Raw genomic sequence first — 19226 nt, 5'->3', positions numbered from 1 at the left:
CAATAATGTTTCATTTGAGATGCCCGGGATTCGCAACTGTCTGATCGAGGAGATTATTAACGAATTACTTGCACTGCCTTAACGTATAGTATGCACGCTGCGTTGACATTTAATACATGTTTACGTGTACTTATACATACGTGTGGTATTCTCCCAAGGTCTTCTCTCAACAGGCTTGAGCAATTGAATACATGAGCGAAAATTTCCCGCTGTTAATGAGTGAGTGAATGCACTAAATCTCTTTTTTGTGCAGTTGAAGAAGAATATATTTTTGGTTCATTGTGGTATATATGTTCTTAGCTGCTATAACTTAGCAGTTGTTATTCTCAACATTTGTTTATGCAGGCCTGTGGAGTGAAGACATGTAGTGATAGAAAAGTGAAGCATCAAGTACCAGTGTAACGATTTATAGGTTACCCTTTAAAACAGTAAACAACTCAGAAGTTCTGGTTTGAGAATTAACTAGCTCAGCTCCACGCCCTCACACATATACAATGTAACACATGTAATACGATTGTTATGCTGGCGCAATTTCCGATTCCACGTGGCGCCATGCGACTACATTTTCACGCTTTGCTTGGCCACGACTCGATTTTAAATGCGCGTATACAAAGGGCACGAGTATAATATATTCGACTGCTGTGGAATGCGAACATGTAGCTTGCATATTATTGGGCCTGTGCCTCGCAGTGATCCGAGGCCCGTTCACGGTCTTCGTAGATGTACTTCAGGCCCGAGGCGTAGTAGAGGAGCACCAGGTTGAGACCCTTGAGCCTCTGCTCGCACTGTTCGAACGCGGGCCTTAGCTCCTGGCGCGTCGCCTCGTCCGGGGCGCTCGCAATCTGTGACTCGAGTTTGTCTCTGCGCTGGCGCTCTGCTTCAAAGGTGATCTTCACCCGCTGGTACTGCATGTATAGGCGAGGTAAAAAAAAAAAAGCGTGCCATCGTTAAGCTGCTGGTACGGTCCATATAGTAATGCAACACAAAAGGTAGATAGAAAGTATCACGGAGGCAGCTCGAAGGGAGTTCAGGTTCAACGAGAGATAATGTATACGGTCAGAATCTCAAGGTTTTACGAATGACTGTAAAACCCCAAAAAGAGATATTTCGCTGTTTTTCGCATCCCGCGAAGGCAGTCTTAACTCAGCTTAACAAGGAAAGGAGTAATAAAAATAAAAAATGTTGGGTTATCTCCGTTCCAAAAAAAGCCACGATAGAATTATTAGGCATGTCGTAGTGGTAGGCTTCGGAAACTTTGACCATTTGGCGTTCTTTAACGTGCACCTAAATCTTAGTGCACGTGGCCGTAGCGTTCCGCCTCCATCAAAATGTGACCACGCTGCGGCCGGGAGATTTCGATACCGTGACCTTCGGGTCAGCATTCAAGCACCATGACCTCTGCACTACCACGTCGGGTACAGGGAAAGGAGCAACGGAATAAGAAAATACAAGATATAGTGGAGTTAGATTTGAACCAACGTGTGGAACTGTCTTCCGCCCGCCTGTTTTTAGTATTTTGCCTATAAACGTATGCGACCTCCAACGACAAGGCAACGAAGGCTAACTCAACTCGTGAGGCGTCGATCAAGAAAGCACAATAAGCCATGAACATTGCAATCAGATATGGAAGGGCTAGTGTTGTATAAAGAAAACGTCGTTGATTCCCCTTTTCGGGAATCGGTATAACACGAAAGTAAAACGTGTCTTCGCAAAGGCAGTTGATCATTCGTTATGCATTGTTTCACAACAAGAGCGGAGAAATGAATGCTGCCGCAACAAATTGCAATGTCACGCGAAGAACGGCAAGCAGCTAGAAACTTGCAGCGCACACCTCATGTAGAAAGCACGCACGAAAAGAGCATACGGAAGACGAACGTGGATAGATAACTGTCGCAGTTCGACACTTAAAGCACGCTGCTCAAACTAAAGAAAGACGTACCAAACGAGCACACAAGTGTACACCTAGGTGAGCGCATACAACGGTCACAATTCTACTTTTTCGTGAATGAGCAGCGCACTCCTTTCGTAAACGCGGCCGTGGCAGCGAGCGAAGTGACGCTCGCGCTGTCTTTACCTACTGTAATTTCAAAGCAAGCTTGCGGTGGAAGTACAAGAGGTACAGAGCGCCCCAATCTCGAGATAAGCGCGGGGTACCTGGTTCAACGCCCCACTGCGAAATTTTTCCTTCTCGTTTTTATTTGTAATCTGTTTGCAAACATTTTACAATGCCTTATCCGTGATGTAAATACGCCACGGAGCCGTGATGAACCTCGACATGAAACACTTGCTCGTTAAAAAAAAAATGCCATCTTTATCAAGCACTGTGTCACTGCGGATATTGAATAACTAGCCCGCTTTTATTGGCACCCTTCAGACAGGGCTATGTATTGCCTGGAAAACTTCCTGCTTATGAGTACTGCCCACGTCACTATAGCAGGCGTGGCGAATCAAGCGAAACGCCGGCAGCCTTTACACCGCGACACGCGAAACCAAACGGAGTGCATGCACCACATGTGATTCTTTTGAGAATCAATAAAGTTGTTTACCAGCCTGCATATCAGGCTTGTGAGCGCGCTAGCTCCGACGGGGGGGTCAATGCGAGTGACTTAGGAGAAGAGTGACTTATGGAAAGGAGGGTAGGGCTTACTGGTCGGCTGTACCCTCGTTAAGAAGATCACTTGCTACGTGACGCCACCTGGCAAAGAGTGTTCTACACACGCCATCATGGCTACGAACGGCGATGACCAATGCATCCAGGATCGCATGCACATAGACACCCGATAAAGTGGACGAAGATACGACAGCCGGCGCAGCTTATCAGGCAAGTGATCCGCAGGTTGCAGTTTCTGGGTGAGCTTGAGACTTAGCGCGTGGAAAACTGGACATAGAAAAAAAAAAGCTGCAGGGTCAGTCTCTGCCGGCAGCAAGTTGTCTCTTCGTGAACTCTACCTTGATTGATTGATTTGTGGGGTTTAACGTCCCAAAACCACCATTTGATTATGAGAGACGCCGTAGTGGAGGGCTCCAGAAATTTTGACCACCTGGGGTTCTTTAACGTGCACCCAAATCTGAGTACACGGGCCTACAACATTTCCGCCTCCATCGGAAATGCAGCCGCCGCAGCCGGGAATCGAACCCGCGCCCTGCGGGTCAGCAGCCGAGTACCTTAGCCACTAGACCACCGCGGCGGGGCGTGAACTCTACCTTTGTCACGTTTATATAACAAGTACTGCAATGCTTCTACAGCAGCAGAATTAACTATAACTTCATTCTGTCACTTTATGAAGTGACAATGTCTTTATGAAGGACTATGGCGACTGTGGATCCACTGCAAATAGGCTTCGTCGATGCCCTGATTCCGCAGTGCCTGCACGACTGCCGATATCTGGACCGAATCAAACGCCTCCTCCTAATCTATGAAGGCTATGTGTATAGGAGCTTGCTGTATTCCACGCATTTCTCTATCACCTGATTGATAGTATGAATATGGTCTATTTTTCAATAGCCTGTATGAAATCCTGCTTGGTCCATCGTTGATTGAACTCGAATGCCACCTTACTTCTATTAGCGTTTATTTTTTTAAATAGCTTGAAGACAACGAACAGTAAACTGATCGGCGAGTTTATCGTGTGGTTCCGTCACCACCATGTTGTTGCAAGTAGCCTAAATTTGGGACTTAATCATGAGGTCAGTTGGTGTCGTCATCACAAGATGTATGTGCTTGGTCAAAAAAGAGCACTGCAAAATTACGCGGGGTGCCGAAACTTTACAATTTCTTCGATGCCGGAGGACACGTTGCACGCGGTAAGCTCTCGGGTGATGCGGCGAATCAACACAATCTCAAAACGAAGATTTTTTTCGCCTTCCAGTGGTCTTAGGCAAAGACAATTGGGGGAACGTGTGACTTTCGCTGAAAGTTGTTACAATGTCGAACCGATTAGAGTGGTACCGATGGCGCGATAGGCCGTGTCGAATCGAAATGTCGCCACAGATCTCGGGTATATGCATGAACCAAATGACCCATGTGCCACAATAGGGCACAAAAAATGCCGTTTCTTACGACGTTCCTGACGCGCTCCAGGCGCGCATGAGTTTCCAGGTCGCGGTGAATGTGTTTTGCCGAGGTGACAGCCTTGGAGAAGACCTGTATGCCGAACCCGCGCTGCGTCAGGTTGCTCAGCACATCGTCCAGCCGGCTCGCGTTGTCCGTCATCTCGAGCTGCTTGAAGAAGTCCTCGTCGTACTGGGAAACGCAAGTGCGTGCGCGAACGCGTTAGGTGAGCGTAGTAAGGAAGTACGACGAGCACCTAACCTAGCCTGGCCTATAATGCGAAGCATGTACGCAACAAACGGAGTGGGAGAAACAGTTTTTGAGTCTGCATAAATAAAACATTAATGTCACAATAAATTGAACAAATAATCTACAGTGATGTACTAATAAGACTTACCTGCATATTAAACTGTAGTCTGGCTAAACGTTGGCTAGAGCATCAATTAATTTAAGGATAGTACACTTTGTATGAAGCCTATGTGCGTTAATTCTCACAAAAGCAATTCTGTCTAATGTTTGTGCACAGTGGCCTATTTTGTTGGTCGTCCGCAATTAATAATAATGAAATACATTAGCGCATAAGTTTTTTTATGTACTACTCTGCTTCTACTTCACCCAAATGCAGATCTTCGTCTGTTACGACCAGGAGCTGGTGGCGTACGTGAACTTCTATATACATAATTGCATGATTCTCAAATGGGGGACTTAGTGCCTTCTCCTGATTTTTGCTGTTTCTTCGCATGACATCGTTGAAATGCGGCAAAGTCCTGACTTTTTCCTTGTTCATGAGATGGCCATTAAGTATTTATTGCAGCTTTCTACGAAATTTGCACGTGAGCATACTTTGCACAGTTTTATTGACTCGTTGAGGATATACGTTTCTTAACAAGAAATTTAGTTGCTCGCATCTATATATACGGGAGGATGCATAAGCACGGTTAATTGATATATTTCAAGTTGTACAGGGGCTGTCTGGGAAGTAGCAGGACGCGATATATATATATATATATATATATATATATATATATATATATATATATATATATATATATATATATATATATATATATATATATATATATATATATATTGACGCGTGTCTACATGTGGACGATAACAATGATGGGGCATTTAGTGGGCACGAGGTAGTGGGCCTCTAGCTTCTCTCGAGGCTGAAGAAGACGATCTTGTGACTGAGCTGTTCAGGACGCTGCCTTTCGTCGTCCCAAGGTGTATCTGTGTTTTATTCGCGTTGTACCGCGACACTGGTGGAGGCGCTGGGCCGCAACCCTGTCTGATGCTCCACACGCCCGCTGGGAGCCGCTCATCGAGTCCAAACGCACTGTCACCTGTAGAAACACCGGTGCATCGCTCCAGTCGATGGTTGCGAGGCCTCGCGCCAGAGCTGACTCACGCGCCGGAACCTGCTAGGCACCGCACAGCTCAACCAATGGCCAACGCAAGCCCGCAACAGGTGCCCCAAGGCAGCTTTCCGACGCACCCATCTCAGGTGACCCTCTTTCAACCCCTCGTTCCCGATCGCTTTAGTGGCGGTGCCCATGAAGACGTTCACGACTGGCTTGACCACTATGAGCGTGTTGCCAAGGTAAATCATTGGTCGGAACAGGAAAAGCTTTGGCGCGCCTATTTCTACCTTGACGACGGTGCTCGTACTTGGTATGAGAATAGAGAAGGCAATCTGTCAGCTTGGCCCGACTTTCGAGAGAAGTTCGTCGATACCTTCGCCAATATCGATAGAAGGGACCGCGCGCAGCAGTTATTGGAGCTACGGGTTCAAAAACCCAACGAAACCGTTGCAATGTTTGCCGAGGACATGACTCGTCTCTTTCAACGAGCTAACCCGCACATGACGGAAGATAAAAAGTTGAGTTACCTCATGCGCGGTGTCAAGGAGCAGCTTTTTGCCGGGCTACTGCGCAACCCTCCGACTACCGTGGTTGACTTCATTAAGGAGGCTACGGCTATCGAGCGGGCCCTTCATCAACGCTGCAGGCAATACGACCGCATGTCCTGCAATGTCCCAATCAATGCTACCGCCATGACGTCTGAGAGTCAGAGCTGCTTGCGAGACTTGATTAGGGAGATAGTTCGCGAGGAACTGCAGAAGTTGCGGAATCCTGTTACTGAAAATCCCATCGCATCGATCGCTGAAGTCGTACGCGATGAAATCCACCAAGCGTTGTCTACGGCTAGTCCTGATGCTCAGCAGCGTCCTATGAGCTACGCTGCCGCTCTCCGACGTCCACCACCCGCTATGCCGACGCTGTACCACCAGGTGCCGATGGCCCCTTCGTATCCGCCGCAAGAGCAGACACTGCATCAAACACCTACGCTACAGCCACACAACCAGCCATCCACAGCCACCCCATGGGCATCGACGCGTCCACCGACCCGGAAAACAGATGCATGGCGCACCGTGGACAGGCGTCCACTATGCTTTCACTGCGGAGGTGCAGGACATATTGCCCGTCATTGCTGGCATCGAGGTGATTCATTCCGCCCTCAACGACCTTGGTTTGACGGTCGACGTGCCAACGACGAATACACTCCGCGCCGTGACGACACCTCTTTCTATGGAGCCCGTTATCACTTTGAGGACGGCTCTACCACTGCAGAGAAGGCAATGCCTGCTCAGCCTCCTGGTCCGAGACGTCAGTCCCGCTCTCCGTCCCCCGCACGTTCGCCTTTGTCGCACCACCGCACCTATGCGAACCTTAATACAAGAAGGTCACCTAGCCCGCGCCGGGGAAACTGAGAGCGGCGACCTCCGGGGGCAAGGTTGCAGGCCATAAAGATAACGACAAGAAGCCCCCACAGCACGACGCCATACAGCCGATAAGCCGTGAAAACGATGAAATTGTGACTGCTGACCTTAGTGTTCTTCTCGACGGCCAGAAAGTGACAGCTTTAGTCGACACTGGTGCCGACTTCTCCATTATCAGTCAGGACCTCGCCGACAGCCTCAGAAAAGTGAAGACGCCGTGGACGGGCCCTCATATAAGAACAGCAGGAGGCCAGTTATTGATGCCCTCGGGAAGATGTACCGCAAGAATTGACATCGGAGGTTCTCCTTTCACGGCGTCGTTCATCGTTATCGCCGCATGCTGCAGAGACGTAATTCTCGGCATGGACTTTTTACGGGAATATGGTGCCGTCATCAACATACCAGAGAGCTTGATCACGTTTTGCAACAGTTCGGGCTTACCCGATTCCCCAGAGGCGCGACCAAACCAACTGCGCTTACTGATGACGATGTGGTTCTCCCTCCGAGGTCATACACGCTTGTTTCTGTGGCCGCCGCTGCTCAGTTTGACGCCGAAGGAGTTGCGGACCGAATAAGCTCGCTGCTCTTCACCCACGGTATTTCTGTCGCACGAGGTATCGTCAGAGTTGCTGCTGGACGCACGGACTTGCTGCTGACCAATTTTAGTGCTGAGCGCCGGCATCTTCCTAAAGGCACGGCTGTCGCTTACTTCGACGATGTCATAGATGCCGAAGGCTGCTTGGCGGTAGTCGACGAGTCGCTAAATCTTGATTCAGCGCCTGTTCTGGACGTTAGCATTACTTTGCCAAAAGACGACCGACGCAGACTCCTTGAGTTACTGGCCAAATTTCAAGACTGCTTTTCGACAACATCAAGAGTTGGCCGCACGCCTCTAACCAGGCATCGAATAATTACCGAGGAAACGGCGAGACCTATTCACCAGAACCCTTATCGCGTGGCTCTAAAAGAACGTGAAGCGATACAACAGCAGGTAGACAGAATGCTTGAAGATGACGTCATTCAGCCTTCACAGAGCCCCTGGGCGTCGCCTGTAGTCCTCGTTAAGAAAAAGGACGGCAGCCTGCGCTTCTGTGTGGATTACCGAAAGCTAAATCAGGTGACCAAGAAAGACGTATATCCACTACCGTGTATAGACGACTCTCTCGACAGACTTCGACATGCTCGATACTTCTCTTCAATGGACTTGCGGAGTGGATATTGGCAAATCGAGGTGGACCCGAGAGACCGCGAGAAGACCGCTTTTGTGACACCAGATGGGTTATATGAATTTAAGGTCTTGCCATTCGGTTTGTGCTCAGCCCCTGCTACCTTTCAAAGACTCATGGATACCGTGCTTTCTGGGTTGAAGTGGAAAACATGCTTAGTATATCTGGACGACGCCATAGTGTTTTCCGCGACGTTTGACGAGCACCTTGAAAGACTTGAGGTGGTCTTACGAGCCATACAGTCCGCGGGCCTGACGTTGAAGCCTGAGAAGTGCCACTTTTGTTACGAAGAGCTGCGATTTCTTGGTCATGTCGTCAGTCATGCTGGTATTCGTCCCGATCCTGAAAAAATCGCAGCCGTAGAACAGTTCCCTATGCCGACCGATAAAAAGGCTGTCAGACGCTTTCTCGGCCTCTGCGCGTATTATCGACGATTTATCGCAGACTTCGCACGCATAGCATCACCACTAACTCGCCTAACAAGAGAAGACGTCACCTTTGAGTGGAATAACGAAGAGGAAGCTGCTTTTAACGATCTTCGCCAGCGACTACAAACACCCCCAGTCCTTGCCCACTTCGACGAGAGAGCCCCTACGGTGCTTCACACCGATGCTAGCAATGTCGGTCTGGGAGCTGTGCTTGTGCAGCAGCAAGATGGCGCAGAAAGGGTAATCGCTTACGCAAGCAGAACGTTAACACGTGCTGAGGCTAATTACTCCACGACTGAGAAGGAGTGTCTCGCCGTGGTATGGGCGGTTACAAAATTTCGTCCGTATTTATACGGCCGCCCCTTCAAAGTAATTAGCGACCACCACTCACTGTGTTGGTTAACTAATCTTAAAGACCCTACCGGCCGATTAGCGCGTTGGAGTCTCAGGCTGCAGGAATTCGACATGACAGTCGTACATAAGTCAGGGAAGCGACATATGGACGCCGACTGTTTGTCCCGTTCACCCATTGAGTCGGCAACCCTACCCGAGGAGGAGGAAACATCATTTCTCGGTGTCCTCGACACGACCACCATTGCGCAGCAACAACGAGACGGCGCTGAGTTGCTTGGCTTAATTACCTACTTGGATGGCAGATCTCGGAAGGCGCCAAGAGTTTTCGCAAGAGCGTTGTCATCATTTTGTTTACGTGGCGGAGTACTCTATAAAAGAAATTTTTCGTCGACAAGATCTGCCTATCTGCTCGTCATCCCAGCAGCCCTTCGCACCGAAGTACTGAAAGCATGCCACAACGAGGTTACCTCTGGCCACTTGGGTTACACAAGAACGTTGGCCAGGGTACAGCAAAGGTATTACTGGCCAAGATTAACCACAGCCGTGAAGCACCACGTCCGTACCTGTCTCGACTGCCAGCGACGCAAGTCACCGCCAACTAAACCAGCTGGCCTCCTGCAACCCGTACAGGTCCCAATGACTCCATTCCACCAGATCGGCATGGACATTTTGGGCCCACTCCCTACTTCTACTGCAGGCAACCGATGGGTTATTGTCGCGACGGATTATTTGACCCGTTATGCCGAGACAAAGGCTATCCAGAGAGGTACAGCAGCGGAGGTGGCAAGATTTTTTATCGAGAATATTGTACTGAGGCATGGTGCACCAACCGTCGTAATCACAGACAGAGGAACTGCATTTACAGCAGCTCTTTTGGACCATGTTTTGATGCTAAGTGGAACAGCGCATCGTAAGACCACCGCATACCACCCACAAACAAACGGGCTGACAGAGCGTCTAAACAAAACCATTGAAGACATGCTTTCGATGTACGTTGACGTCGAACACAAAAACTGGGATACAATCTTGCCTTACATAACGTTTGCATACAACACGGCCAAGCAAGAAACGACCCGCATGACACCTTTCAGCCTCGTTCATGGACGGGAAGTACGAACCATGTTAGATGCAATGTTACCGCACGAAGGCGACGACATCGTCCCGGACGCCGACACGTTTACGGAACGCGCAGAAGAAGCTAGGCAACTTGCACGTTTACGGATCAGCCAGCAGCAAGACTACGATGCAGGCCGCTACAATGCTCACCGCAGAACAGTCGTCTACCAAACTGGCGACAAAGTATGGGTTTGGACGCCCATACGAAAACGAGGACTTTCCGAAAAACTTTTAAGAAGATACTTTGGACCGTACCTAGTTGTGCGACGACTGAGCGATGTCACTTACGAAGTTGTTCCCGACTGTTCGTATAGTACAAGGCGTCGCCAGCACCATCCTGAACTCGTTCACGTAGTCCGCATGAAACCCTACGTCAGCGAGTGATTGCATGATACTTTAATTTAGAAAAAAAAACTGCATTACAGACTGCGCATCGGGGCGATGCTCTTTGGGAGAGAGGCAAATGACGCGTGTCTACATGTGGACGATAACGATGATGGGGCATTTAGTGGGCACGAGGTAGTGGGCCTCTAGCTTCTCTCGAGGCTGAAGAAGACGATCTTGTGACTGAGCTGTTCAGGACACGCTGCCTTTCGTCGTCCCAAGGTGTATCTGTGTTTTATTCGCGTTGTACCGCGACAATATATATATATATATATATATATATATATATATATATATATATATATATATATATATATATATATATATTTATATATATATATGATTCAAAAAAGAAATTCTGTGGGTCCGGTGCAAATATAATTAAGAATGAAGGAGCACACTTACGAAAATTTGATAATTGTTTACTCTACGTTTCGGCCGTGGCACGGCCTTCGTCAGTGTGCTCCTTCATTCTTAATTATATATATATATATATATATATATATATATATATATATATATATATATATATATATATATATATATATATATATATATATATATATATATATATATATATATATATATATATATATATATATATATATATAGATATATATATACTGTGGCAGATTAACTTCATAGTGTTCAAGATATGACCCTTCTACACCAATACAGCGTTTTCAGTGGCTCTGCAAGTCGCCGAAGCTCCTTGTACACCCTCGTTACGGCCTCATGCATGGCCTTTCATGGCCCTTTGAATCGGGGGAAGAGAAAGACGTTTAACCTGTAGGGTGGCTGGGGAAGCAGTGTAAGACTGTGTTTGGCCAGGAAGTTCGTGACAGCAAAGGCGGTGTGGCGTGGCCTGATGGAGCCTCTATGAGCCAGCGATTTTGCACAAATGATTCGCAAGCCCAAGGTTCTTACCGCATTGTCGCGCGCAACAGTTTCTGCCAAGTTTAATTGTTTCGATATTATCCGCACACAAAATCAGCGGTCAGAGTTCAAGAGATTTCAAACTTTCATTTAAGTTTCGCCACATTTAGACGTTGACGCTCGTCACGGCCGTTTGTCATCTTCAACTTTCTCTCTTTTGTTCCGAAACAACTTGGGTGACTCGAAAACATTTGATACATCGAGTGCATCTCTCCCACAAGCAGTCTTGCCATGGGTCTCACGCGCAGTTTTACCCAGTTTGAAGGAAAACAGCTGTAACGTTGCTTTAACAAACGGTTGATTATGGAGAGGACAAGGCACCTTGAAAGAGGTTCACCTTAAACTCGATGTACGTATACACTCCATGAAGGCTTGCAGAACACTGGCGACTGGTCTACAGGTAGCTAAGATTCCCCGCCATCAAACCAGTGCAGAAACATCCTCCTCCTTTGTCACTTTTAGTCGAAAAAAAAAATCAATTTGACTATTTCCCGGACCAACCCCGTATATCTTATCATAGGTTAATTTTAACATCATAATCAGAGCCAATCAGTGACTTCAATTCCCACCAACGTCGGTGCCTATAGTAATGCATACTACGCCGGACAACTTGGAAACTAGTCTACTGCCCTCGGATACTCTCTCACTGTCCGCGTACAGCAGGAACGGCATTGTGGCCTGTGGCTATGCAGTCTGTATGCTCACCGTTGGCGCAGGCTGCTCCGCCTGTGTCTTTTCCTTGGCGCTGTCCGGCTGTGCTGGCATTGCTGCCTTGACTTGGTTCGCCAGCATTCGCATCTCCTGTTCCTCCTGCGTGTGCATGGCGCAGCGAGCATGTGAATCGCCTGGTCACGCGAGCTGACACACAGAATATGCGCTGCTTGGAGCAGCGAAATTTGAACGGCCACTGCGGTTCAGGCCGAACGGGGGACCACGATGACGTGCGGCAGCCAGTCTTTACCGGCCACGGTCTTTACCGCCTGTGGTCATTAGTCATCAGCTGTGACGTTACCAAACACACAGCCCCTGTGTTGGCTGCACCGATTGGTGATTACAGCACCCAAGATTGAGAAAAAAAATAATATCTTGAATTTTACGTGTTAAGAGCACTGTATTATTATGCAGAAATCAGTGGAATGCTCCGGAAATTTTGACCATCTGGGGCTCTTTGACGTGCACCGACGTCACACAGTGCGTGGTACTCTAGCATTTCGCCCACATCGACATGCGCTTGCCGCTGCCGGCCGGGATCGAACCCGCAACCTTTGGGTCAGCAGCAGAGTAACACGGAGGCGGACGATTGTGTATAAAAGACTCGCGTAAAATGTAACCTTAAATAAGGGGCCAGAAAAAATATGTTCTACCTAACGGAAGTTTTGTTTACAGAGAGATTAACTGAGGTGGAGAATAATTAATTAATTAATTAATTAATTATATAATTCATGTACATCTTAGGTTCCAATTTGGAACATTGTGTGAGGGGGGTCATACACCATAATTTAAACAGCACAGAGCGTGACTTAGTGAATAAACAAACAGGTAAGTCTACAATGCGTATACTAAATACAAATCTTCCTAATACACTGAACATACTGGATAAGTAGTAGTAAGGCTGAAGGTGACAGACGAAATGCGCACTGAACTGAGTGCGCATTTATGTGCGAACCACGCGAATCAAACTAGACCGAGAGTTCTAGTAGCAAATCAATCACATTACAGAGGTGGCAGTTCTATTTTAGAAGATATTCCGATAAAGAAATTTCCGTTTACGGTGAGCTACTGTGCATATGTATGCTCTAAACATGCGGGTTCGAGAGCAAGAGAGTTTGGTCTACAATCATGTAGGTACGAAGACCGTGTACAGAGTGCTCAAGGAAAAGCTCACGAAAATAAAACAAAGTAGTCTTAACGCACGAGCGTTCTCTCACCTTCGATGTGCTTTCAGGGACGCCTGGAATTGCGAGTAAAAGAATTTTTTGCATGTACGACGTTTACTGAATAAACAACGCCAACAACAAAAGAAATATACTTCCTACTGAAACGTTCCGTATATGCGATGTCCGATAATTCCGTATGTTTCCGTAAGAATCTTACGGAAATGTATGGAAAATATATGGGAAACATATGTATTCTGTATGGAAACATATGGAATTATTGGACTCGCATACGGAACGTTTCAGTATACGCTTGAGTTTCGTTTTCAAGAGTAAAATACGGTAGCGCAATCGGAACTCGCACACACCGTCTTCTCAATAGCTATAGCTTGGTTTCGGTTCTCAGTGCATGCATCAACCCTGCCGTAAGGAAACTAACGACTATGCAGGAAACATTGACCGTTTCAAAGTTCATGCTAGAATGCCCGATTTAAGCACAGTTAATTGCCCACAATGTAAGTACTATTTTAGAGAATCAATGAAGGGGCCTATACGCAGCTGTTCACTTTGTTGTTGTTTTCTGATGATGATGATGATTAGATACGTCTCGGTGCTTTGTGATGGGTCGGCATTTAAAACACGCACTCGTTGCGTGATTCACATGTTTTGACGCCTGGCACGTTTCTACCGTTTCCGGCACGCAGTATTATTACGTGCGTTAAGAAGACTCTTTCCCCCACATGGAATCTGTTTCTTTTTTTTTTTTGGTACGCAGTTTTAGGGAACAGCGTGCATCTGTTGTCGCCGTTTTCCTCGTGGACGGGCCCGGGTTCGATGCTCACTCGCACAACGTTTGGATCATTTTTTCATTTGTATCTTTCTCAATTTTGCGATCACGGAACAGATGATTTTTCGCTCTCAACCAATGACACCGACACTTCTGCGAAACGAGCTCTTTAACGCTATCGGGTTAATGTCGCTCACCTGCTGCAGGCTCTGCGTCTTCCTCGGGCCACATTTTTCTGAAGTTTTAAAGAGGTTCTCAGTATGATGGAATCGTGGGGGAATAAAAGATAAAAGAATTTTGTTACAGACTCAATGTAAAACTTTGACAGAGACGCTGCATACTTGCATTGCTGAATGCAAGGAAAACACAAGTCTTTCGTGTGCTCCACTTACTGCTTGCATAAGGTCATCTGCGTGGTCTTTTCGAGGCACTTGTTGTGGATGATCATCCTGCAGACTTTGCAACGCATGCCCCTGTTGAGCCAGATCTGATGACGTATAAGGTAACGAAGAAAAAAAAAGAGCGAAAAGAGCAATTAGCCGTCACTGTAAAGTGCGTTGCTTTTGAGCACAGCCGTCGTGCATCCTGTTCTGCCAGCCATACAGACATCGAGTATGGAGTGTCGATAGAAAGAACTTCAAGTGAAGAAAGCATCGTGATGGCTACACGACGGGATGGCGACGTTTCGGAATAATCATACTCTATATGTCAGCACAACAACAACAACAACAACAACAACAACAACAACAACAACCGACCGACCGACCGACCGACCGACCGACCGACCGACCGACCGACCGACCGACCGCCCGACCGACCGACCGACCGACCGACCGACCGACCGACCGACCGACCGACCGACCGACCGACCGACCGACCGACCGACCGACCGACCGACCGACCGACCGACCGACCGACCGACCGACCGACCGACCGACCGACCGACCGACCGACCGACCGACCGACCGACCGACCGACCGACCGACCGACCGACCGACCGACCGACCGACCGCCCGACCGACCGACCGACCGACCGACCGACCGACCGATCGATCGATCGATCAATCAATCAAACGACTAGATTGTACTGGACTAGTGTAGCTTAGACTATTATAGTCCAGTCTAGTGCGGACTGGACTGGACTGGCTAAGCTTCATGATTGCAACTAGACTAACGCCAAGAAGAACGCTCAAGCAACAAAGATGGAACCAGGGCTTGGTTTGTCAAAACATTGATGACCTATATGGCCGTAGGTCGGCGAGAAAAGCTTAGCTCACTAGGACTCACTATAAAAAAAGGGCTCATTCCAATTCACTGACTTTTTTTTTTTCGAACGGACTTGCTTGGACTCACTCACCAAAATTTTCTCAACAAGTCGAACTCAGACTCACGACCCGATCTGAGTCTGAGTGAGCCGATTCGTGAGTGTGTTAGCGTACCAAGAGATTTTTTTTAATCTAGCTGGTGTCAAAGCTTTCTAACGCCAACTTGTAACGTAAATGGTGCTTGAAAGTTGCCTTTTGATGGTTCCCTAGAAATAAGAGTTCGGGCGTGTTCGTGCAGAGCAGTCTGAGAAACGGAGACGCACCGCTGGGACTTACAGGGAATACCAGTTTTTTATATTTTTTATTAGTGCAATTTAACTTATGCCTTACGGCATAAGTTAAATAAAAAGAATGAGTTTAGTTTTGTGTAGAAAGGTCAGGAGCGGTTGATCGAATATCAGTTGTTGCAATACAAAAGAAAATTGTTGTATCATGGCTTCCACCAATGCCCCTCAAGTCGAAAAGGATCATTAAATAAAAAGACGAAGACGCCAACTACAACACACGCACACAAAAATGTAATATGACGTATGGGCACCCAGAACGGCAGCCTCGTTCACAATCTGAACAAGGCTCCCGTTCTGGGTGCCGAAACGTCATATTGCATTTCTTATTCTGTTGTGGTTGGCGTCCTCTTTTTATTCAAGTAAATTATTTGAAAAGACGCCACTTACACGAGGTATTTTAAGGCGAAAGCCTTCGATGCCTCGTCAAACACCAAATCATGACGAGATGACGTCATCATGATCTCACTAATGCCAAAACACGGGACGTCACAATGACGGTGAATTATGACGCCGTCACATCTCATGATAGTTTGGTCGAAGGTGGTCCGATCACGGAAGCATTGCAAAGTTAGCTGAGGTGCCCCTGATCCTGAAGGCTTTCTAAGTTAATGCATAAGAAAAACTGGCGAGTTTTTTTTATCAAGAACTTCTCGTGAAGAGTGTGCGGGGGACGTCAAGGCGCCCGACTCTGTTCAATAAATACTGATGAGCTGTGGGCGCGTTGAAATAGTGAATATAAGCGCGAGTATAAACGAGACGTGAACTGGCACAAGGCTGACGAAAAAGAACACGACACACTTCTTAAATCGCCTTTTTAAAAAGGCCTTTAGGATGTGGTGGGACCGTCTTTCAACCATTGTTTTGTGCGGTTTAATTTTCGTCTACTCTGAAATTTTGCTGTAGCGGCTACTTGCACATTCATGAAGAAATCGAACGCAAACAAGAAATCGCACCACCGAACAGCTTTTCCATGCGGTAACTCGAGAAAATTCTGTCACGCACCATTGATTGCGTTGCTTTCAGAGAAAGTTTATGCCTCACAATGAGCGTGCAATTAGCAGAAATTACGCCATCGCGCCGACTAGTGGAAACAAACAAGAAAGAATGCGCATTGGTTAGCTCCAGTTTCCCCGTACTTGAATTGTGCACGACTGTACCAACGCCTCTGTAGATTACCCGCTGGAGAGACGGTGCTAATGCGCCGTCAGTGGCGAGTGAAAATTATCGCGACTGCAGCACCTGGTGGACAGTGTCTACGTAACATGGAAGGCACGTACCCTGGTATTGCAGAACTTGCAAGTCGTTGCCTTCTTAAGTATGACTTCCTCGAAATCGTGATGCAAGGACTTCGAGCAGGGTGGACTCGAGGGGCTGCTCGCAGACGAAAGGATATGGATGTTGTCAGTGGGCAGTTTTAAAGCACTTGGAAGAATTTGTTTCCATATGGGAGCGTCTAATTTGATAAGTACATAAACTAATGCATCAAATTTCAGGTGTATTTGAAGGAAGTCACAGATAGCAAACGTGTAGAAATTTCTGAGTTCAGAAACAAAGTGGAAGAAGTAAGGCTATCAGTTCCTTCCGGTTAGCCTCTCACTCATCGTAACTCAACAAAACGCTGGCGTAACACAAAGCGACTTCATTATTGTACGTCGCCACAATGCCAGCTAAGTAGTGGAAATCGGGCACGTACGCAGGTATGATCTGTCTGCTGATCACTGTCAAAATAAGGTGCTCGACAACGTCTGGGTCACCTAAAGAACGCAGTTGCCAGAGCCACGCACCCGGGACGTGCGACGGTGGGCATGTTTCGCCTCCACTTAAGTCCAGATCGTCGGCGACCTCACACGCTTTCGCTTACGTTAAAGCATATGACGCGCGGGGCTATGTTATGGCCACTGCAATTTATACGGAACATCATGGCGACTCCAACGGCAAAAACTATCACAGTTATTTTCCGCGTTGTGCCTAAAATCTTACGGTGAACGAGACTGCAAATCTACCAACTTTCTGTGTCTAGCAATTGCTTGTTACGCAATAATTAAACTCATTAAGTTTCATGCATTATCCCGTTGCTCACCGCATTTCGTCCACGGCAGAGACGACGGGTCCGGCAAGCTCATCTTCCTTGTGCTCCTTGCGCTCGAAGCTGAGCTGGGCGCCCTTGACCTTGTACTCGCCCTTGAACAGGAATCGAAGCGTGATGTCGCCGTAGCAGTGACGCGGGTCGAATCCCGACAGGGTCGCGTACTTGTGAAAGTCCCTGCGCAGTGCGCGAAACTTACCTGTATGCAAGCTTTTATATAACGTAAAATTTGTAGGGGCCGACGAAATATTTATTATAATAAAGTTTAACATGGGTACCCTGTAGCGCTTGGTCTAAGCGCTTGTTGAAGCAAACACTGCTGTGCAATCGCTGTGCAATCGCTGTGTTATTCATATTATTGCTGATTTAAGATACACTAAGACTACTAAACTAGATTTGATTATTAGCATCTCCTTCTTTTACCAGTCATTTAAAGTTGCTTAGTTGCTAATTCTGAGAGAAAACGGAGATTAAGACATTGTTTTTTTCCTCCAATTTGGAGAAGTTGTATAGGATATTAAGTGTCATTGAAGTTCTTATTTGGGCTTATTTAGAGTACAATGCTGTCCACGACTTCGCGCATTGGGCGTAAATTGGACTTTTCAGTCATCTATATCTGTTTTTGGTATTGAATGAAACAAATACACGGAGATGTGACAGCACTGACTTATACCCGGTTAATCTGTTCGAAAAGTATAATTGCACTAAAAATTAACGGAAAGACGCAGCGGGTCATGGTTGCTTACTTGGGAACCTTCGTGAAGTGGGGACAAAGGAGTTTGACGACTTCACCGTGGTAGCCTTCGGTGGTTTTCAGGCACTCCTCCAGCACGTGGGACACGGGAATGGCGGTCTGTGTGCAAAATATTATTGAGTGGTAACCCCGTAGTACGCCTTCAAAAAGTTGCTCGCGTTGTAAAAGTGCTTTGATCTCGGATATCTAACGGAATGTATGTCGCGTGTCTATGACCACGCACAATGAAAGGTTCTCATCAAATCAAAAGTGCCTGGGTAAAAGATTTTTATTTTCGCTTGAAGTCTTGCATAAGTTATGTCTAGTTCTAGGCAATGTAACACGCCACCGAACGTAATTAATTTTTCAGTTTACATTAGTCGTCTTGTGGTGGCAGTTGTGAATGATCGCATACTGCCTTGTGTGAAACCTTTCGACGACTTACGACTCTTTGTATCATCGTCTTTCGGGAGTTGCCACACAGTGTACTCTGAAGATCGCGATCTGTTCGCAAAAGGGTAGGGGCAAACTCACGTATCCAAGCATGGTGTCAATGCGGGGCTTCTTTACACCCTGCAGGCTGATGATCTGGCCTTTGCTCCAGACGCCCACGTTGATGAAGCGGTAGTGATTCTTGACCTCGAAACTGAACGACTCCAGGAACACAGGTTCCTGCGTGTGGGATAATTCGGGCGCGCTTTAATTATTGTTAACACTGTAAAGACAACGCGATCGTGAATTTGAGGGAGAATGCCCCTGCATCCCCTCCGTTGTAAAGGAAAGTTTGAACCATTTCACTCGGTGAAGGCGGACGACTAGCGAAGCTGTTGAGAACACTCCCTCGTCTTCTTCTG

The 19226-nt window shown here is 47.2% G+C and overlaps 1 protein-coding gene across 1 annotated transcript in view; it reads right to left on the bottom strand.

Annotated features, from left to right (window-relative positions):
• Positions 1–237: 237 nt before the first annotated feature.
• LOC119169321 (PDZ domain-containing protein 8) overlaps positions 238–19226 on the bottom strand; it is a 29868-nt gene continuing 10879 nt past the window's right edge. The window contains exons 8-17 of the mRNA XM_075878155.1: positions 18907–19044; positions 18386–18492; positions 17634–17816; positions 16831–16924; positions 14334–14428; positions 14139–14176; positions 13209–13231; positions 11986–12090; positions 4061–4243; positions 238–905 (exon numbers count right to left, since the gene is read on the bottom strand). Of these exons, the coding sequence (XP_075734270.1) occupies positions 669–905; positions 4061–4243; positions 11986–12090; positions 13209–13231; positions 14139–14176; positions 14334–14428; positions 16831–16924; positions 17634–17816; positions 18386–18492; positions 18907–19044 (1203 nt within the window). The 3' untranslated portion in view covers positions 238–668. The remainder of the gene's footprint in view (positions 906–4060; positions 4244–11985; positions 12091–13208; positions 13232–14138; positions 14177–14333; positions 14429–16830; positions 16925–17633; positions 17817–18385; positions 18493–18906; positions 19045–19226) is intronic.

Source organism: Rhipicephalus microplus, chromosome 2, assembly GCF_043290135.1.
Source record: "Rhipicephalus microplus isolate Deutch F79 chromosome 2, USDA_Rmic, whole genome shotgun sequence".
Lineage (NCBI taxonomy): Eukaryota > Metazoa > Arthropoda > Arachnida > Ixodida > Ixodidae > Rhipicephalus > Rhipicephalus microplus.
Note: the sequence above shows the minus strand (reverse complement) of the source record. Positions and strands in the feature narration are given on the sequence as shown.